The sequence below is a fragment of the Chenopodium quinoa genome, unplaced genomic scaffold (genome assembly GCF_001683475.1).
Source record: "Chenopodium quinoa cultivar QQ74 unplaced genomic scaffold, ASM168347v1, whole genome shotgun sequence".
Lineage (NCBI taxonomy): Eukaryota > Viridiplantae > Streptophyta > Magnoliopsida > Caryophyllales > Amaranthaceae > Chenopodium > Chenopodium quinoa.
In genome coordinates, this window is record NW_018744996.1 from 3,189,755 (window position 1) to 3,211,488 (window position 21,734).

Here is a 21,734-nt window from a genome sequence, read left to right on the forward strand (position 1 = left end):
GAACAACCCCAAGACAATTGGCCATAACAACCTTGCAAAAACTGTGGTTTTGGCTCATGATAAAAGATTTAGTCCAACACATTGCATGACTTTTAAAATTCAATCTTACCCTATCTGTATTACTTTAAATTTATCTTAAAAAAATCTCTTATTTGGTAGCAAAATAGCTAAGTTTCCCGTATGTTGTATGCCAAAACCATAAACAATACTCGTGCACATGATCTTGTATGCATGATCCTTCATTCATCGAGAAAATCCAAGTTATCACCTTGATAAACTTGGAATTTAAATCAATTAACAATCTTGTAAATAGATTAACAAGTTTTAAGTAAGTGTGGGACTCACATATGTTGATTTTATTACAAAAATGTCATTCTGATTGGAATTTACAATACTTATCTATGAAGGTGTGATAAACTAACACTTGCTCTCATTCACTTTTACATGTTCAAGAAGGATAAAATAGTAAATGCATATCAGGGTATGGGAGGGACTAATGGGATATTCTTTGGCATATGTTTTGTGAAGTTTGATTGACAAAGAGAGCCTAACAAATAAAGCTGGTGCTTGGTTGCTTAATACAACTACTGTATTTGATTTGCATTGATAAAAAGCAGCATGAACCAACATAAAACTTGTGATTTTCAAAAGGAGAAATTTCAAGAACAAATGTTGATCTACATATCTTAAGCAAACGGTACGGTTCATTAGAAAAAGAAAATCGCGATCAATCTCCAAGAACAAGAGATTATTATTAAGATTGAGAACGCTTAACACAACAAGCTCATTCTATAACTCTTCCATATATCCCCCATGTTATACACATAAACATGCCATCCAGCTACAAAATAACCTCCTACAGTACAAAATAGCACAAGTATATACTAACCTTAGTATTACCATATCGATCTACCGCATAACCGCATTATGAATTTATGATACTAGATTAACAAAAGAATTTGATTATGTATCAACAAAATACTACTGCTAATATGCTTTAAGCTCCTGCAAAATTTGCTCACAATCATACTATTAATCTACCATTGCCTTGAAACAGGTTTCCACTTTATCAGAGGGCGTTCAATATTAGAAAAATTGCCTCTTCTGTTGCTTCCGAAATCACCGAAGAATGACTGGTCATTACCATTATGTTGATACTGGGAGATGTTGAACCCATGCTGACCCCCATAATCTGACTTCTTGTAGCTACGATGATCCCACCATTTATTGGTCCCGTAGCCTTCCCAATTATATTCTTTGTAGTGAACCATATCATTAGCAACGTAAACAAAATTATTATCCCAGCCAATATTCGAGCAACCTTTCTCTGCATTGTTCACATTGCTGTCACCCCAACGATCATAATCAGCCTCCCAGCCATAATTCGAGCAACCTTTCTCTGCGTTATTCACAACCTTGTCACCCCAATGGTCAAAGTAATTATCTTCCCAACCATTATTTGCGCAACCTTTCTCTGCATTGTTCATATTTCTGTCACCCCAATTATCAAAATCAGCCTCCCAGCCATTATTTGAGCAACCTTTCTCTGCGTTGTTCGCAATGTTGTCACCCCAATGGCCATAATTATCATCTTCCCAACCTTTATTTGAGCAACCTTTCTCTGCATTATTCACACTGTCATGCTTTTCAGGATTATTTAATTGTGGACCCTCCTCTTCAGCATCTCCCCATCCCATGGGGCTTAAAACATACTGCTCCGGTACCACAGGAATCCCCACAACTACACCACTGTTCTTTTGATCCGCCTCACAAGAGATATCTGAATCTCTCTTCTCCAAGTCTAATAAAAGACTGGGATCGACATTGGAATCCCAGTCAATGTTGTCAATGAAGACGTCAGGATCAGGTAGTTCTATGTCACAAGGATGGCCGAGCGCCTCTGCCCAAAACCGCTTCTTAGCATTCCAGAAAGCCTCCTCTACAGCAGAGTCCTTCCAATTTATTATCTTTTCATCTTGGAACATGTATTTTTGTGTATGCAATATCTTTTTCCATGATACTCTTCCTACCACTGCACAGAATTTCTTCTCCAGTGAAAGCGTAGACTGCTGCCGCCCACCTACAGAATAAAGTGGAGGTTGAGCACTATTCTATGGAGTAGATACAAAGAAAAAAGAAACCGTAGAGTAATACAATACATTTGATCAACTAGTTCCAAATTTCAACTAATGAAGCAAATAAATATTAATAGAAGCAGCTCAAGACGAGAAAGTCCTGCCCCATCATACATCTAAAATAGGACACCAATTACCTATAATGCGAATTCATTTGGAGCATCTATAATGCACAGGACATGCTTTAACTACCCTCTTTGTTAGCATACTGCAATCTAATCTATATAACTTGCTTAACGTCAAAGACTTAAAATTTAGGACCTCATTGAGTAAGTCATGTAAAAACACGGTCCATGATCATGATCATCACTCAAAGGGAATGGACTAGCGCGTTTCTATTGCGTTTAAGGTCATCCTCCTAAAGATACCTACATGATAACAGTCTTAATCGTCCTACAATGTGACAAATTTCATAGCATTCTCATGTAGCGTTGCTCAACTAGGCTAGGGTTTCCAAAATGATGATATATGATTACAAAGCCATTTATTCCATATCATAAGTTGCTCTCTCCATCAAACACAAAAGTTTATTGGTTTCATAGGTATTTTTAGTCTTTCACCCCTTTATAGAACATACAAAGGTTGTGTGTAAGGAAATATACAACATATACACCAAAAATAGTGTACAAAAAGATTCCAAACACTTTATTCCTTGCTTTTTCATATAAATAAATAAAAACAAGTAGAAAATAAATCAGGTAAAATCTTCCTCATATATCAATGTCAGACACTCAACACAACATTTCCTAATTTAACACAAATATATATAAATATAGACAAAATTAAGATAAAAGTAAGTCAATTAATTTGATGTTACTCTAATTGTAAAGTTCCTAAATTCAGTAGATATTTATTTGAATTGTTTGTTTTGGTCTATTAAGTATAGAGCGTAGCGTTGCAAGAGCAATAATGTAGACGGGATTTTATCACGATAATTACAAAATAAGCTAAACCTTAATTGATAATCTCAAAAAAAAAAAAAAAATGGAAAATCAGGAAACCTACATTCAATTTATATGGGCAAAGTTCAAAATTAAATCACAAACACCCAAAAAATTGTAATTTAATTATAAGAAACTTCAGATTATCTGACAATAAAAATAGAAAATATCAAAAATAGAAAGTCTGACAAATTACCGTTGCCAAAAGAAGGCTTCCTGTTGTTGTTCTGTGATCTCGACCTTGAACCGCCATTGCAATTCTCTGCCTTTGTTTTCTTCTTCCAGTAAGTACGATTATTATTATAATTATAGTTACTATTTTCCATCATCCCACCAGAAACCAACCAAAATAATTCTTCTGAAAATCAAAAACCCAGAAAAATTATGCAAGAATCAGACCTACCCAGAAAAATTCAGCAAAAATTACACCGACTTAATAGAATTATTGCAAGAAAAAAAAGGGTTTGAAGGAGAGACAGTGATCACCCACAGTATTAGCCCAAGGGTTGATTTTATTTTTATAATTTTTTGGGAGGTGAGAGAAAATAAATTCAACCCAAAGGTTTCGGGGAATATAAGGTTATTTTTGAGGAGGGAGAGGGTTATATTTATACTTCGTATATTAGTGGGGTTAAGGAAAGAGTAATCCTAAGTCGATCCGAACATCCGATTTGATACTCTATAATTATGATTTTAGTTGGTTGGCAATTAGAATTAGAACAAGACTAGTAATTGTAATTGTTACAATTTGAAGGTTCTTACATACACCGAACGGTAAGGCATTGCCCATTAAGGTAATTTTTTTTTATTTAGTGATTAAATAAATAATAAATCATCAAAAAATTAAATTAATATTTTCTAATTCAAATCCAAAGTATGGTGTAATAATAATATACTATTTATTTGCCTGGGTGATGTAGCGTCTCATCATAAATTTATAAGTTTGATCAAAATTAATTAAGAAGGGTTAATATTGGCCAATATTATTAATAAGTAAATGAATAAATAATAATAATATATACTCCCTCTGTCCCTTTTTGTTCTTCCCATTTGTAATTTTGACACTATTCATAAGGTGATAGAATCTTTTAAATTACTTTTAATATATAAGGCATAACATGGTCATGTAAGGTCTTATTTAATTCGCCTCCATGAATATATTATTAAAGTGGCAAACGTACATAGTTTAAATGGAAGAACATTTGGAGACGAAGGGAGTGTCATCTTTCATTAATATATAGGAAAATTTGCCAAAAAAAAAAAAAAAAATCGTTTAAATGCATCATTTTGCAAAAAAACCACTTTAACAGCTTTATCAAAAGAAAACTCAAAGTTAAATTTTTTTTGTGAATACAACCTCGTGCCTCTAATTCAATCAATTAAGCTTTATTTTCTTCTAGTTACCCTCTCACTCTCCCTTAGCCATTTAATAACTAAATTAATTTATAAACAAAAATAGAAACAAAGACCACCACCCCCACCACCAGCCAACCACCCTCTCCTATAGCAACACCCCACTCCCCTTAACCAAGCCGCCGCTTTGAACCCCCCTACCACCGGCGAGGGGTATCTACTGCCGGTCGACCTCCCTCCTTTCCTCCCTTACCCCCGCTACAACCCTCCCCTTCCCAAAACCTTAACCTTGACCATTCACCTAACGCCGACGATTTCTTCTTCGGTTAGAGAATCAACCGGAAACTTAATTAAGACAGCGATGAGAGCATCAACATTGAGTGGCGGATGATCCTTAGAGAGGTCGGTGATGACGACAAGAAAGAGGGAGAGAGAGCGAGTCGAGAAGAGAAGAGGAAGAGCGAGAAGAAGAGTGAGGCACCTGACCGAAAAGACCTATTACATGCTCGATGTTAAGATTTAGGGAGGGGGAAGGTTAAATCGGGGGTAAGGGGAAAGGTATGAGGGTCGACTGGCGGTGGAGGTGGGTCGTCGGGGGTTCAAGGCGGCAGCTCGGTTGGGGGAGGGGGGCCAGCCATAGGGGGGGAAGGGGGGACTGACTGGCTGGTGGTATTTGTTTTTTTATTTATAAATTATGTTAATTAGTAAATGGTTAAGTGAGATTTAGAGGATAACTAGAAGACATTAGAACTTAATTAAGTGAATTAAAGGCAATAGGTTGTCTTTAGCAAATTTTTTTTACAATCAAATCTTCTTTTGCTAGAATGTTAAAAATCGGATTTTCTTTAGCCAAAAAGCTTTTAAAGGTTTTTTTTTCGCAAAATAGAGTATTTTAAAGGTTTTTTTTTTTAATTTTCCACATATATATAAGATATTATCAAATTTAAGTAGGGAGGTTATACATTTGAAGAGTTTTTCAAAGAGACTAAACGTTACTACAATTCAATGTGGTGAGAGAAAAATATGACACATAGGATGACATATGGTGCACATGTGACACCAAATCATATGAAGGATGGTGACACATGACGTTAGCATGTTGTCCCTATGAATTTTAATAATATTATAGATTTGTGAAGAAATCAATTTCCATATATAATGCTATAATGAAAACTAATTCTTTATATGCAACCGTCTCAAAACTAACTCCTCATATATATATATATCGTTCACGTATGATTGATTAAAAACATAATTAAATTTTTTTTTATTTTTGATCTAAATCGCTACGCCTACTGGTGATAAAGGTTTTAGTAAGGAAAATTTAATAATTACCACCTATTATAGTTGTTGTTTTAGTAATAACCATCAACAATTTTTTTATGTTATTTTACCACCAACAATTCTTCAAAACATCAAATTTTACCACCTCTTTGCTCAACCCCTCAATTGTGACGTCACCCTTTTCAAATTCCCTCATTTCTCTCGATTCTCACTCTTTTGTTCAACTATCTCTCTTATATTACCCTCATTACTAAGTTCAACCATCAAATTTACTTCCTAAACTGGTAGATTCTTCATTGCTCTCTCTTACTCTCCTTTTTCCTTCTCAAATTTGAGCCCTCATTAATGTTGTCTAACCAAATTTTAACCCTTAATTTTGTTCCTAATTAACAGTAATTCACAAAATAAGAATCAATTTTGCAACAAACTGTTATCACAATCAAATCCTTAAATTGATTTCATAAACCCTAATTTAAATACAAAAACCCCCCCAAATTGATTCTATAACCCTATTTACACATACCTCTCCTTGGTTACATTTCTATTGTTTGGATGGAAGAACAATGACGGATGAAAACCCTAATTTGGCTAACGCCTAGCAAACTAACTGAAAATTCCCCAAAATTAGATAGATATTAAAGAAGAGAGAAGAATAGAGGAGTAACAATTGTCAGTGGGGCCCACCATGATGTCACAATAGAAGGGATGAGTAAAGAGGGGGTAAAATTTGATAATTTGAAAAATAGTGTTAATTAAAAAAAAAAATGTTGGTAAGGTTATAATTAAAACGACAACAATTAATACTAGGTGTAAATTATCAAATTTTCCTTTTAGTTAAAATAAAACCATTAACACAACTAGGGGTAACAGTTTGGTTTATGATGTGGTTTGTTGCCCAAACCGAAACCAAATCATATTTATTCGATTTGGGATTTTTCAAACCGCACCGCACCATATTACTATTCGGCTCAAACCAAATCACATCGTTTTTAATTCGTTTTTTTTTTTTTTAAAAAAAAAAAAAAAAAAAAAAACCAAACCAAATCGCAATTTGTGGGATTTGATTTGTAAATTTTTTGGGCTTGATTTGGTTTATTTTCGGTCAATTAACAAAATTTACAACAAAATTTGATTTTTAATTAGTTTATTACCAAAATAATTAAGATCTGAGAGATTAAGACTGAAGATTGCATACCTTGAGTCCTTGAGATTTGAGAGAGGATCGGAGTAGATCGTGAGTTGAGAGAAGAGATCGTAATGTTGTGAGAGTGGTCGCCTGGTCGGTGGCGACTCTCGCAAGAGGGAGGCAATGAGAGTGAGAGAGGCACGAGTGAGTGGAGTGACTGGAGATTAAGGAAGAATAGAATAAGGGTTTTTTTAGGCCTTATATATGTAGGGCAGAAAATTAGAATTGGGCTATAATTTGGTTGGGCCAAAATTTCAGTTTGGTTTTTTAATTTTTCAAAATCCCAAAATCAAAACCAAACTGCAAGTCGATTATTTTTATTTTCCAAATCGAACAGAACCATATTTTTAAAAAATCGAACCAAAACATATTTATATAAAAAAAAAAAGCCGAACTGCATTACTAATTCGATTTGGTTTGCTGTTCGATTCAGTTTTATACCATATTTGTTTCACCTCTAAACACAACACCAACCAAGGTTTTAGTTATTGTAACTCTTTTGATGTTGGTTTGATTAATAAAACCTCTAAACCATTAGGGGTTTAGCAGTTTCATTTTAATTAAAACATCTAACACTTGTAGTAATTTAGCAATGGAACACTTGATTTTATATGTTAATTGAAAACTGTTAATAACATTAGTACTTCCTCCGTATTTTAATAAGGCCTTGTTTGGTTGACAGTATAAAATGGGGAATGAAAATTTATAGGAATTGATGTGTGAGTCGTTGTTTGGTTGACACATAAAAGTAAAAATTGAAAAAATAGAAATTCATGGGAATTTCAACTTCCTACATAACATGGGAAGTAAATTCGTAGCCTTCCTGGTTAATTAAAATTCATGGGGATTTGTAATTCTCACATTGTCAACCATACAAATTATGAGAATTTCATTAGGGGAGTAATTTTCTATGAAATACAACTTTTTATGGGAATTTATTTCCCATGTCAACCAAACGACCTCTAAGTGTTACACTTACCAAATGTGGCCGTGTTTTAATAAGTGTTACACTTTTTTTTTTTTTGGCCGCCAAAAAACTGCATTTTAATATTTTTACTTTTCTTCTTTTATGGACCCCACCCAAATCCACTACTACTTTTTATTTTATTTATTTATTTTTATTATTATTTCTTTTCTCTCCCATTAATTACTTTTCAATAAACCATTAACCCCAATATATTTCTTATACAATTTTAATACTTCAACCACCCCACTTACCTCTTACGAGTATTTTATTTAAGTCACTTAAATTGCCCAAAATTATATGGCGGTCATAGTGTTACACTTATTAAACACACGGAGGGATTAGTATTAGTAAAACCGCTAATACCACTAGCGGTAACAATAATAGCAATTCATTATATTAAACTGCTAACGTCATTAGCAGTTTTAAGCTCTGGAAAAAATCTCTTCCCAACTGAATTTTTGTGGACGGATTGTGAGGAATTAGTATAACAATTACGCATATAATAAGGAATAATTTCATTGGCGTCAATGTATAAACTCAATCATTAGTATCTTTAATTATTGATAAAAAAATTATAAAGAATCGATATTTTGAAAGAATTATACTTCTTTCGTTCCTGAAAGCTCTTTACTGTTACTATTTGCACAAACTCAAATGTGATTTTAAACTATTAATATCTTTTATTTCATATTATAACTATAAATTAAAATACATAGAAATAAGATCAAATTCGTAGTAAACATTTCTATTTTTGAACACATATTCCAGAACGTTAAAATCTTGTAGATGCAAAGATTATGTATCGAAATAAATCTAACAAAACCCGAAATGAATATATTTTATCTGAATATCATGTATAGATCACAAAATACAAATAAATAAGATATGTTTAAGTCAAAATATGTCAACTTTTAAAAAATAAAACAAAATAAGCTTATTAATTGATTTGATGATGAAGACTCTTTAGAACTTTAGGAAACGAGGAATAAGGAAAAAGTTGAAAGATACAGTATTGTGTTTATGGGGCTGCTAATCCAAAGAGGAGAAAGAAAGGCGTGCTTATTAGCTGTAATAGCTTATTGGGGTTTCCATGTGTTTACTGTTTAGTATTACAAGAGTGGGGTCCATTTAGCGTTACGTGTTTACTAAATACCACGTATTTGGAATGAAAGAAAAGAGCAAGTAGCCCTATAGAGCCTATTGGCCTTAATCCATATTTGGCAATTCAGTGGTGGGTTATTGGAATACCAAAAGATAGAAATATGAGGTAGTTCTTAGAATAAGTCAAAAGATGTTTGGTCACGCTAAGTATCTATGATATACTCGGATATATACGAAAAGCATGTTATATATGTACTCGTATTTATTATATGCTCTGATACGAGTATATAAAAAGCATGTTATATACTTTCTCTGTAAAATGTTAATTGTAATAAAGGGGTATTACTAGTGAGATATAAAATATTCCTTTATTGCAATTAACATTTAATGGAGGAAGTATGTATGAATTCTATATATTACGGAGTACAACTCTATATACGACGTAATACTCTATATATCAGTAAGAATTACTTGATTTTTGGTAGAGTTTGTGTAGGAATTTTTATTTGAAGGGTGATAAAATAATTAAGTGTAACTCATATCCATAATAATTAAGTGTTGCCTGATTTAATGGTTAACTAAATATTTATGTATAATATTGCATAGACATGTCTATATATGGCATCAATTTGGTAAGCACAAGTCACGACATGATCCAACACGAGGTTGGCAATTTGGCATAGCTTCGCATGACCGACGTGAGGTATGAAGGTGTAAGTTGTGCCTGGACTAAGTTTATAAGAAAATGGAAAACGTGTTCCCTCGTGGACCCTAGCTAGAAAAAAATAACATCGTATATTTATATTATATAAGTTTAGTTTTACATAATCCGCACAATTAGTGGAGGTTTTCCAATTTTTTTTTATTGATTTATAAAGTCTTAAAAGGATGCTAGACAAAAATTAATATAAGTTCAGTAAATTATCAAATAAAGCGACTACACCTAATTGAAAATCAAAACTAAATTGCGAATGAATTTTGAGTTTATGACATTTAATTATGGTATCATAGATCTTCCTCCTATTACTTGAGGACGCCCTACTTGATCTATTAGATTATCGTAGTTCATTGATATAGTGGTGTTATTGAAATATTGAGCAACAATAGGATCGTGTTAGCTCATCATTTATCATCATAATAATTTACTGAATCAGATTCAACAAATGGTTGACGTGAACTCTATCTTCTTTATCTCGCGTTAACTCCTTTGAAGGAGCTCGAGCTTTCCTCCACCTTCTTTCTCCATTCTTACCCACCTTCAGCGGCAACAACACTAATACTGTCCACCACCGTCGAATTAAACGAAAAATCCTAAGAAAAAACAAAAGAAATTAAAGACATGGTCAGCTTAAAAGGGTAAGGGTAAAGTGCTCCTTCATTGAAGTTGTCATTGAGCTTGAATTTCTCCATCAAACGCTTTGAATTTCTACTGAAACTAGACCTGTTAAATGAGTCCCGACCCAGCTCGTTTATAAAAGGGTTTTGCCCATCCAACATTTAAATGGAGCGGACTTTAAGGGGTTATCAAATAATGGGCTTTTAAAGGGTTAAACCTAAGTTAAAAAGGGCTGAAATAGGGTAACTCTTATGAGTTTTTTTTTTTTTTTTCTTTCTTTTTTTTACTAATTCCTCTACCTCTGATTCACTTATTATTTTATTTTTTAGGATGCTCACCTGGTTTACTGGAGATTAGCTCCGACTACATCTAGATTCGACCCGGGTTGTACGTCTGACTTGTGGTAGGTGAGTGTGTCAAGAAGAGTTTCTGTACACAGTGAGGTTCGAACCCGAAATCTCCTTCAAGGAACATCAAGTTGCTTACTAATTGAGCCAACTCTTATTTATTATCTCGTTGAAATTATAAACGTTGAAAAAAAAAATTCCTAAATTTCTCCCAAATTATAAACCCTAAAAAATTATTCTCGACAACTTCAACCTTAACCGCCATTGTTACTCAAGCTTTTGCGCTATTCTTCGTCATTCACTTCACTGCTTTCTTGCAACTCCATATCTACTACTACTTCAATTTCATAATACTTCGCTTGATTCAACCATTCTTTGGTAGAATTTCAGTTGTTCGTTCTTAATTGAATTTACGGCTTTCTTCTTCTTCCGGTATACTTTCTGCAGAACTTTGAACTTCAATAATTATCTTTGTTCTTCAGATTTCTAGTGATATTCGATTGTTAATGCCGTTTTTCTGCTATTTTGATTTATTTATGCTTAATTCTTGATATTTCGAACTCTGTTTTTCGTAAGTTTGTTCTGTATATATTTGAATGTTATTGGTGTTAAATGTTGTTATTTATTTATGTGTAATGCTACAATAAATTATTATTTGTATTGGTGTTAACTGTTGTTATGCATTGATTATTGAATGTGTACGAATGTAATAATGATCCGCTTTCACGCATTCGAGGTTCGGGTTTTCCTTTTCCCTTTCTGGATTTTATGGTTTTATTGTGAAACAGAATGTTGAATATGGATTAATAATTAGGCCTTGCCTGGATTGCATGTAATAGGGGAGGAAAAATTTCCGATGTTTTGAGTTGCCTGGATTGAGGACACAATTATAATGGGGTAATATATTCCCTCAAATTAGGGGAAATTGTTTCCCAGACCCCCCTAGTGTAACTTTTCCCCCTGAACAATTCTCTTCTTCAATGATGGCAGATTTGCTAATATAGAAGCTAATTTTGTTTATTACCCTTGAAATAATTCCAAACTTGAAGAAAATGAATAATTACCCCATTAATTGATCCTCTAGCAAAATATACCCCATTATACTTTCCCCCTTAATTATTTAAGGGAATCCAGGCAAGACCTTAACATGAAATTGTATGGCACTAATATAGTTGACATATTTGTTAGCTTGCTGGCCTTCATGCCCACTGGATTAGTTTAAGTTCGCTGTATTCTGGATATTTAAAACTAATGACATGTTTCCTATATTCTGTTTTTATACTTCAGTAAAATTGTTTATTTGGCCCTTTATATTTCAGCTTTTGTTGCTTCACTATCTTCTTCTGCTGGGCTAAATGGTACTTTATTACCTATATAGGCATAATGGAGGTAGATGAAGAGAATCCTTCTTCTGCTTCAGTTGCTGAACCAACTCCTCCAGGAACTGATGCTGAGATGCTGGCTACTTCTGAACCAGCTACTGATATCATGGGTCCTGCTACTCTTACATCCCCTATGATTACACCGGCTGCTGTCCCTCCATCAGCTCCTCCCGCAGTTGCCCCTTTGTCAGCTCCACCTCCGGTGCTGGTCCCATCAATCGCTCCTCTTCCTATTGTTCCTCCTGCGACATCTAGACCATTAGCTCCTCTCCCTGTCCGCCCTTTCCTTACTCAAAATGGTGAGGCAATGGCAAGTGAATCGGAATCTGAGGATGATGACCAGGGTTCGGAAATGGATGCGCAAGGTTCCTCAGTTGGGTATGAAATTACAGAGGAGAGTCGGGTTGTTAGGGAACGTCAAGAGAAAGCGATGAAGGAATTCATGATGAAAAGACGCGCTGCTGCTTTAGCTGTCCCCACAAATGACGTGGCTGTGCGGACTAGGCTTCGGCGACTTGGTGAACCCATTACTCTCTTTGGGGAGAGAGAGATGGAAAGAAGGGACCGGCTCCGGATGCTTATGGCTAAGCTTGATGCTGAGGGGCAATTGGAAAAGCTTATGAAAGCCCATGAAGAAGAGGAAGAAGCAGCTTCAGCTAAGGATGAGGTCGATGAAGAAATGTTTCAGTATCCATTTTATACAGAAGGGACCCAAGAATTGTTGGAGGCTCGGAAGTTTATAGCTAAGTTCTCTATTGTCCGAGCATCTCAGCGTCTGCAGCGTGCAAGAAGGAAAAGAAATGATCCAGATGAAGATGAAGATGCTGAAGTTGATTGGGCTCTTAGACAGGCAGAGACTTTTGTTCTTGATTCTAGTGAGATTGGTGATGACCGCCCACTTGGTGGTTGTTCGTTTTCAAAAGATGGGAATTTGCTTGCTACCTGGTATGTTCTCTAGTTCTCTAATCTATCTTTGCCTGGTTGGAGATTATTTTTCCTTTATCATAATAAAAGTGATTGATACTTGAAGATGTGGTGGTTGATTATCATCCTCTTTTGTTTGTCAAACTAGCCAATTGGACTTCATATTAAGGGTGTGGTTCTGTTGTGTGGTATGTGATTAAGATAATTTACCCAAGAAATCAAGATGTTGAATATTTACATCTATCCAGGAAAATTTATTTTTAAAATTCTTCCTCTCGCCCTTAAATTGTATTGAATTTTTTATATTCTTATGTCATTCAGAAGTCTGAACCTTCAGTATGCTTCTTTCTTTGTATTTGCTTTTAATTTTTCAATATGTTTCGGGAGTAGGAGGCTTTTCTTTCCATTTGCTGAAAATGATGAAAGAAATAGTTATGAACTATAACAAGCTCTATGATGTATTCATTCCTTCGCTCTCTGTTAGAATTAAATTCAGGACAGTATGGTCAGATTTTGATCTGTATGCTTTAAAATAACTTCTTAATTTGCTGTTATGTTCTAGAAAGGAAAGGTACTGAAAAATTGACTTTTTTATACAAAGAATTGGGATTTGTTATGTTTGAATATGCAAAAGCTGGTGAAAGAAAATCCATGGGGAAACTGAATTTTTGTGAACTGGAAGCTCAACATCTTTTTGAAGAGAAGTATCCTAAGTAATTGCTATTATCTGCTTGTCATTAATGAATTAACCAGTGTAAGAATTAAAATTATAGAATGCCAGAGAAATGACTGCTATCCATGTGCTCCCTAGATGATGTACTGCGATATTAGTTGTGTAATAGAGTTTTGGAGGAAGAAACAGAAAAGGAGAGTTTTTCCTGTCATGTGTTTTTAACTAGTGTGAGGATTTTATTTATTTATTGTTATTTTTTTTTTTAATAATGCTGTGATTGTTGATGGTATGGAAATCACGTAAAATTAGACAAGTCACTTTGTCCAACTTCATATATAATTTATGAGGAAAGTTGGCTTTGTAGATTGATGGATATGAGCTGGCTAATCTATTATCTCTTTCAAGATATGAAGAACATGATGCTTAGATTTGCATTCAAATAGCCTATAATATTTTCCCTAAATTATGAGAGTAATGAGCCTCATGATGAAGGAGAATACTGATTGTCATTTTATTGCTCGTTTTGTTCCTTCAGTTCTTCTAGTGGAGTTGCTAAGATATGGAGTATGCCTGAAGTGAAGAGGGTCTCTGCCTTGAAGGGACACACTGTGCATGCTACTGATGTCGCATTTTCTCCTGTAAGTGACATTGTAGCAACTGCCTCTGCTGATCGTACTGCAAAGTTGTGGAATACAGATGGTACGTTAGTGAGAACATTTGAAGGTCATTTAGATCGCTTAGCTCGTATTGCCTTCCATCCATCTGGGAAGTACTTGGGCACCTCAAGTTTTGACAAAACTTGGCGTCTATGGGATATTGAAAGTGGTGCAGAGTTGCTTCTTCAAGAAGGCCATAGCAGGAGTGTTTATGGCATAGCTTTTCATCTAGATGGATCCTTGGTAGCATCATGTGGACTGGATTCTCTCACACGTGTCTGGGATCTTCGAACAGGAAGAAGTGTTCTTGCTTTGGAAGGGCACATCAAACCTGTAAATTTCTTCTCTTGTTATGCTCATGTACAATTTATGGTTTACACACTGATTGTTTACTCACTTGGTATCTCTTCTCTTAGGTCTATGGGGCTGATTTTTCTCCTAATGGCTATCATTTGGCCACCGGTTCCGAGGATAATACATGCCGGATTTGGGATTTGAGAAAGAAAAAGTCCTTGTACATAATTCCCGCCCATTCTAAGCTTATTTCAGAGGTCAAATTTGAGCCCCAAGAGGGATATTATTTGGTCACTGCTTCATACGATACAACTGTCAAGGTATGAGTCTTGGCACTAAATTACTTTTGACTGATTAAAACAATTAGTGTGTTTTGTTCCAGAGTTGTTAGTAATATTTTCTCATTTGGTTCTATTTCATCAGGTATGGTCATCTCGAGACTTCAAGCTTATCAAGACATTGGCAGGACATGAATCAAGAGTCACATCCTTAGATATTACAGGAGGTAAGATCTTTTCTTTTGACAAACTATTAGTAAAAAAAAGTGGTGCATAAAATTTGGGAAGTTGTAGGCAGTATCAGCATCCCTTGATAGTCTCTTCATGGGCTGTCACTCTGTTCTGAGTGGAATTATCTATGGAAGTTACCATTCAAAATCTGAATTTATTTGTCCCTGAAATCTTACTGGGTTATGATGGATGATTTTAGGATTAATTAGCAGTTTTTCGTGTATGCATGTCAACTAAATCATAGCTAGTATATACAAGGGTCTGAGTGTGGTTATACTAGTAGAGATCTTTAGGCCTCAAAATTAGGATTGGTAAGTTGAATGCTTAAGGATGATCAGCTGAATTCTGAACAAAATGGAAGACTTTCTTTAGGATATTCATATATTCAGTTGCTCTTCTAATGTTGCTAAAAAATTAGTATATGTAAGCTATGCTATTTTGTTCAGTTTTACATGTATGTTGTCTTAGCTTTGCATCAATTTCAACGACCAACTGAATTGTACAAAGTACACGGGCTATATCACATTTAACTAATTAAGAAGTGCAATCCATAGCGCAGTTAATTTTGCTTATGTATGTACAAAAAGTATAATTTAAAAGTAACTTATTAAGTATTTTGAAGTACGTGTACATATTCTTCCCCACCTTCACCCCCACCCCCATCCCATCCAAAGGATACATCTTTTCAGGCTCCTTATATCTTCGTTTCTTAATGTGGTGATACAGATGGACAGTGCATTGCTACGGTTGGACATGATCGAACAATCAAGCTCTGGTCAAGCAGTGTCCCCTCTGAAGAAAAGTCGATGGACCTAGGCTAAGGGTCAGTTTTAGGGGTGCTTTTGATGCGAGTCGAGTTCGAGTATGACCGAGTCGATCTCGAGTAGCTTGCAGCTTGATTCGTGGTAGTAGAACTCTCTATTTAGTGTAACATTTCTTCATTTTCTTTAATTTAGTCATTTGAGAAACACACATGATGATACGAGTTTATAAAATTATGTTTATTTATTAATTATTAATGTAACATAAAGTTTTTTTTTTCAAAATGTTTTAATTATTAGTAAATATAATATTATATAAAGGAATTCGAGTTTTTTACGAGCTTTCGAGTCGAGTAATGAGCTACTTGACTTGACTCATTAACATTTCCTTGTGATTAATTAATTATTAATTTTGCTATAGAATGTGTTCTCAATCTCCTTGTGATTATGATTTAGCCCGAAAAGGACCGGGAATCATTTCCTAACTGTCTTTGAAAATTGAACACAATTAAAAATCAGAGAAGCAATGGCAGCGGAGGATGTACAGCCGATGTTAATACTTAGTGTCTTGGTTAGCAAGCTGTTATCATGAAGCAGTCTGTAACTTTTAGCAAAGTGATGTTTCTTTTTTCTTTGATTATCTTTGACAGTTGGCCAGCATAGTCGGAATTATTTTTGGAATGAGAATACACAAATGTTGAGATGTATGAGTTGTGTGCAGGTGAAGGAACTTTTGAAGGATCGTTTAAATGGAAAAGCAGGAGGTTCTATTGAGTGCATTAGTTGAACTAAACTCGCGTAACTTTGAGGAGTTAGTGCTGAAAAGTAAAGATCTTTGGGTTATAGAGTTCTTTGCACCTTGGTATGTTTCTGTAAAGTTTTTTTTTGTTTTTGTTTGAATTGTTAGTTTGTATCCTGATCCTCAAGATTTTTATACTATAATGCATCAATTGTCATTGGGGTAAAATCATCATAGTGAACTGCTTTAAATCTATTATATTATTTTGTCTTAATAAATACTTCCTCTGTTTTTAATTAAATGCTTCACTTTTTATTTTTGGCCGTTTTTAAATACTTGCTTTATTTCTTTATTTAGAAAACTTTTACAATATATAATTTATTTTTCTCACCTAGTGGGCTCAACATATATCATATTTTATTAATTTCATATTCTTTCCAATTCTCTCAACTACTTTTGCTTTTTACAATTTTTTATTCTTTCACATACCCCACTACCTCCATATTTTATTACTTTCTCCAATTTCTCCTAAAACTCTGTGCATGGAGAAATGAAGTAAGTATTTAAAAACAGAGGGAGTGCAACTTTAGTGTTGACATGTTCTCCCTATTAGATTGGTTGTTATAGGATCCACGAGGAGCAGATTGAGAAATGGCAGGAGGAAATGAAGGAGGAGGAGCTGAGGGTGGTCGATGCAACGAACGACGAAATGATGATCGCTTGAATAATGTCAAATGCCTGCTTCATACTGTTCATATCACCGGTCAACTGCCTCCTGCAAAAATATTGAATTGATTTAGAGGGAATTGTTGAAATTTCATATGTTTCATCTTACTGTTTTTGGTATTCATTTTTTGCTTTTTTATTCATAAAATTATCTGTTGTTTTACAATTTATTTATTTATTTATTTTTGTTGTCAAAAACAGTTTGTTGAAATGTTAATAGATATTAATGAAAGATATACTCTTACTTTTTGGTGAAATTAGCTTAAATTGGTTAATCATCTATTAATTTGAACCTATGATCACATTTTTGGGCTGCATGGTGAGCCCCAAGTGTCTCGAATCCAAATCTTGATGGATGGTAAAATGTCAAGTATCAACCCCTGTGATTATAACATGGCCAAGTTGTTGAAGATTTCCCTCTTAGTTTCTTTCAAGATCATGATTAATAATTTGATGTTTTACCATTAAAAAAGATTTTTTTGAGTGAATAAATTAGCGATTGGTCAAAGGTTGAGCAATTTATTAGCTTTTGCATAGTTGTATTTGAAAGAAAAATGCGAGACACTTTAGAATTGAACATCATTACAGCATCATTATTAAAAGGTTACTCCTTGTATATGAGGTGAAGTTAGAGTAAATTATGTTCAGAAACTTTCGATTTATCTTGTGACATATAATAATCCATGCTCAATGACAACACGAGAGTGAACTGATTTGTTTCACCGTGTCTTTTTTAAATAATAGTGTTTCTTGAATTTAATAGTAAGGTAATATTTGATAAACTATGCAAAACCATAAAAGACGATGGAAAATGACCAAAATAATTATGAGTGAGTTTTAGCCACATTATTAGATTTATGTCTCATGTACACATGCATTATGACTACAATGACTCATGTTTGATCTTGTAAGGATTAATGAGCTTGTTCCTTCTTAATCTATATAAATTCATAAAATTTGAAAATTTAAGAGACTTTGAATTTTATCAATATACTACGAATAATATGTTTTGTTATATTTTAATCAATTGAGAATATAAATACTAGATGATATAAACAAGAATATACTCAAGATTGAATAATGCTATCACCCATATCACAATAAACTATTTTAAGAGTCTTTATTCAATTTTGCTGAGAAAATTCTAGGTTAAACATATAGTTGGTCGATAAAATAGTTCTTTTAATATAAAAAATACAAGAATAATTTAGTTATCCTTCTAAACTTTCCTCCCCCCACTTAACTGAATATAGAAAGGGGTTGAGAGAAAGAAAAAGGCGCCAAGGGAAAGAGTGAGATCGGGAGAGTGATAAAGAACAGGTTGGAAGAAAGAGAGGAGAGGGCATGCCAGAATAGGAGAGAGTTCTAGACAGAGAAAGAAAGAGAGGCCAAGAGAAAGAGAGTGAGAGAAAAAGGGATTGGAGGAAAGGAGTCCGGAGAAGAGAGAGCAAGTAAGAGGGGTTGGGAGAAAAAGTGAATGAGAGAAAGAGAGAGAGAGAGAGCAATAAAGAAAAAGTGCAGCCGGAAAAGAGAGAAAAATATATAGAGTGATAAAGAGAGATGAGTCGTTGAAAAAAGAAAGAAAGGGAGGTCAAAAGAAAGAGGGAGATAGAGATAAACCGAGCGATATATAGGGGCAAAGGGGGGGGGGGGGGAGGGGGGACGTGTGGGCGGGGGGAAGGGACTAAAGGGAGAGGGATAAAGTGCATCTTATAATTTTCAAATCCTTTTAGAGGATGGAACAAGGATAATAGGGATTGAGAATTTTCAAAGCTTTTTATAATTTTCAAAGTCTTTTAGAAGATAGAACCAAGACAAGTCGTCTAATTAGTAGCACATTTAACATAAAAGTGCAGTATTATGGTAGAAACGTGTTAGATTCAAGAGTAAGTACTTTTTTAAATGTTTGTACAACCATAGAGAGAGAAAGAAAGATATAAAGATAAAGGGGGAGAGAGAGAAGGAGATAAAGAAACCGGGAAATAGTAGGGTTGGAAGAGAGGGAAAGAGAGGGCATCCAGAAGACAGAGAGGACATTTCAAAAGAGAGAGGGGCAGGCTAGGAAAAGAGACAGAGGCCGGGAAGAAAAGAGTGAGAAAAATTGGGGGAGAGGAGCTGGAAGAAAAGAGAGAGAGGGATAAAGTGCAAACTATAATTTTCAAAGCCTTTTAGAGGATGGAACAAGGATAAGAAGTAATGAGCATTTTCAAAGCTTTTTATAATTTCAAAGCCTTTTAGAAGATGGAACAAGGACAAGCCATCTAATTAGTAGCACGTTTAACATAAAATTTCAACATTATGATAAAATCTTGTAGAGAGTGAGAGAAAAAGGGATTGGAGGAAAGGAGTCGGGAGAAGAGAGAGAGTAAGAGGGGCTAGAGAAAAAGTGAATGAGCTAGAGAGAAAGAGAGAGGGCGCCGGGGGGGGGGGGGAGGAGAAGTGAATGTGTGTGGGTGTGTGAGAGAGAGAGAGCGAGAGCAATAAAGAAAAAGTGCAGGCGAGAAAGATATATGGAGTGATAAAGAGAGAGATGGGTCGTTGGAAAAAGAAAGAAAGGGAGGTCAGAAGAAAGAGGGAGATAGAGATAAACCGAGAGATATAAAGGGGAAAAAGGGGAGGGGGGGATGTGGGCGGGGGGAAGGGACTAAGGGGAGAGGAATAAAGTGCAATCTATAATTTTCAAATCCTTTTAAAGGATGGAACAAGGATAATAGGGATTGAGAATTTTCAAAGCTTTTTATAACTTTCAAAGTCTTTTGGAAGATAAAACAAGGACAAGTAATCTAATTAGTAGCACATTTATTTAACATAAAAGTTCAACATTATGGTAGGAACATGTTAGATTCATGAGTAAGTACTTTTTTAAATGTTTGTACAACCATAGAGAAAGAAAGAGAGATATAAAGATAAGGGGGAGAGAGAGAAGGAGAAAAAGGAACCGGGAAATAGAAGGGTTGGAAAAGAGAGAGAGGCCGAGAAAAAGAGAGGGCAACCGAAAGACAAAGAGGGCAATTCAAAAGAGAACGGGTAGGTCAGGAAAAGAGAGAGAGGCCGGGAGAAAAAGCGCGAGAAAAATTGGGGGAGAGGATTTAGGAGAAAAGAGATACAGGGATAAAGTGCAACCTATAATTTTCAGAACCTTTTAGAGGATGGAACAAGGATAAAAAGGATTAAGAATTTTCAAAGCTTTTAATAATTTTCAAACCCTTTTAGTGGAACAAGGACAAGTCATCTAATTAGTAACACATTTAACATAAAAGTACAACATTATGGTATAATCATGTTGAATTCATAAGTACTTTATTTATTTATTTATCTATTTATTTTTATGTTTGTACAACCATAGGGAAATATATTAAGATAAAGAGGAATTGGAGAAAGAGAGAAAAGAACCTAAAAAGAGAAGGGTTGGAAGAGAGAGAGATAGATAGAGAGAGAGAGAGAGAGATAGAGATAGAGATAGAGAGGCCGAGAAAAAGAGAGTGCAGCCGAAAGATAGAAAGGGCAATTCAAAAGAGAGAAGGGGTGTGCCAGAAGAAGAGAAAGAGTTTGGGAGGAAAAGAGCGAGAAAAATTAGGGGGGGGGGAGGAGTCGGGAGAAAAGAGAGAGATAGAAAGAGGGGTTAAGAAGGAGAGAGGATGAGATAGAGATATGAAGAAAGAGAAATAGGTCCGGGAGAAATATAGGGGGTTGGAAAAGAAATAAATGAGCGATAAAGAGAGAGGGATTGAGAGAAAAGGAGAAAGAGTGTATGATATAGTGAGAGAAAATGAGAAGGTTCGAGAGAGAGAGAAAGAAGGGCCAGAAGAGAAAGAGAGAGGAGAAGGCCCGGTAGAACCCTTAACCTTACCAACCAAAAAAAGCATATGTTACGATTACAAATTAGTCTTGAACCTATCTAACTATAACCAAGATACTTAAATCAACTTTATTATTAAATGTGATAGAGAAATTATGATTAATTGAGGTAGCAATTGCAAAGAAAAAACTAACAATAACTACATTGATTAATAGCATACATAAACTTACGCTACATAATATCCAAAAAACTACTTTGCATGCATATTATTTCTTTTGAAAAAATTAAACCTTTACTATAAAAGTATTACTAACATTAAATTTTATTATCACAATAAAATTATCTTCACAAACAAACCAAATAATTTATTCCAATTGTATATAAATTAAGATCCTCTTGTTTTTTTCGTTTTTTTTAGAATTTCAATACTCGATTTAAAACTTCAAAATTCACATTGTACTTCCATTTAATTTTTTTTTAAAAAAAAAATGAAAATAACAATAACTACACTTATGCTCCATAATACCCACACCCGATATTTTACCATATTGGCTATCGCACGCGCGCAATGGCTCAACTAGTTAAGAAAGATAGAGGAGAGGAACAATAGTGGACCAAGTA

At 34.5% G+C, this 21,734-nt stretch overlaps 2 protein-coding genes across 5 annotated transcripts; one reads left to right on the plus strand and one right to left on the minus strand.

The window, feature by feature from the left end:
- Positions 1-733: 733 nt before the first annotated feature.
- Positions 734-3,867, minus strand: LOC110707360. Its single transcript, XM_021885383.1, has 2 exons — positions 3,273-3,867; positions 734-2,080 (listed from the first exon to the last, which is right to left on the minus strand). Exons 1-2 carry the CDS (start codon positions 3,403-3,405, stop codon positions 1,038-1,040), a joined length of 1,176 nt encoding a protein of 391 aa, XP_021741075.1. The 5' UTR covers positions 3,406-3,867; the 3' UTR covers positions 734-1,037.
- Positions 3,868-10,468: 6,601 nt separating this feature from the next.
- LOC110707361 (U4/U6 small nuclear ribonucleoprotein PRP4-like protein) lies at positions 10,469-17,579 on the plus strand. 4 transcript variants are annotated; one of them, XR_002508472.1, is made up of 8 exons: positions 10,689-11,082; positions 12,029-12,977; positions 14,165-14,618; positions 14,702-14,899; positions 15,003-15,084; positions 15,815-15,993; positions 16,571-16,711; positions 17,202-17,579. XR_002508472.1 is itself a non-coding variant. In XM_021885385.1 (6 exons), exons 2-6 carry the CDS (start codon positions 12,034-12,036, stop codon positions 15,907-15,909), a joined length of 1,773 nt encoding a protein of 590 aa, XP_021741077.1. In that variant the 5' UTR covers positions 10,469-11,082; positions 11,970-12,033; the 3' UTR covers positions 15,910-16,231. The 4 variants fall into 4 exon arrangements, 2 of the variants coding, with proteins under 2 accessions (XP_021741077.1, XP_021741076.1); XR_002508473.1 differs by lacking the exon at positions 17,202-17,579 and having other exon boundaries at positions 16,571-16,907; XM_021885385.1 differs by lacking the exons at positions 16,571-16,711; positions 17,202-17,579 and having other exon boundaries at positions 10,469-11,082; positions 11,970-12,977; positions 15,815-16,231.
- The last annotated feature ends 4,155 nt before the right edge of the window (positions 17,580-21,734 follow it).

What these genes read in the sequence shown, in the direction of transcription:
- LOC110707360 (XM_021885383.1), bottom strand. Translation starts at nt 3,405, where the DNA reads ATGATGGAAAATAGTAACTATAATTATAATAATAATCGTACTTACTGG. An exon ending in GAAGCCTTCTTTTGGCAACG is followed by an intron (nt 2,081 to 3,272) that starts GTAATTTGTCAG and finishes TTTATTCTGTAG; the next exon opens with GTGGGCGGCAGCAGTCTACG.
- LOC110707361 (XM_021885385.1), top strand. Translation starts at nt 12,034, where the DNA reads ATGGAGGTAGATGAAGAGAATCCTTCTTCTGCTTCAGTTGCTGAACCA. An exon ending in CATACGATACAACTGTCAAG is followed by an intron (nt 14,900 to 15,002) that starts GTATGAGTCTTG and finishes CTATTTCATCAG; the next exon opens with GTATGGTCATCTCGAGACTT. An exon ending in ATCCTTAGATATTACAGGAG is followed by an intron (nt 15,085 to 15,814) that starts GTAAGATCTTTT and finishes GTGGTGATACAG; the next exon opens with ATGGACAGTGCATTGCTACG.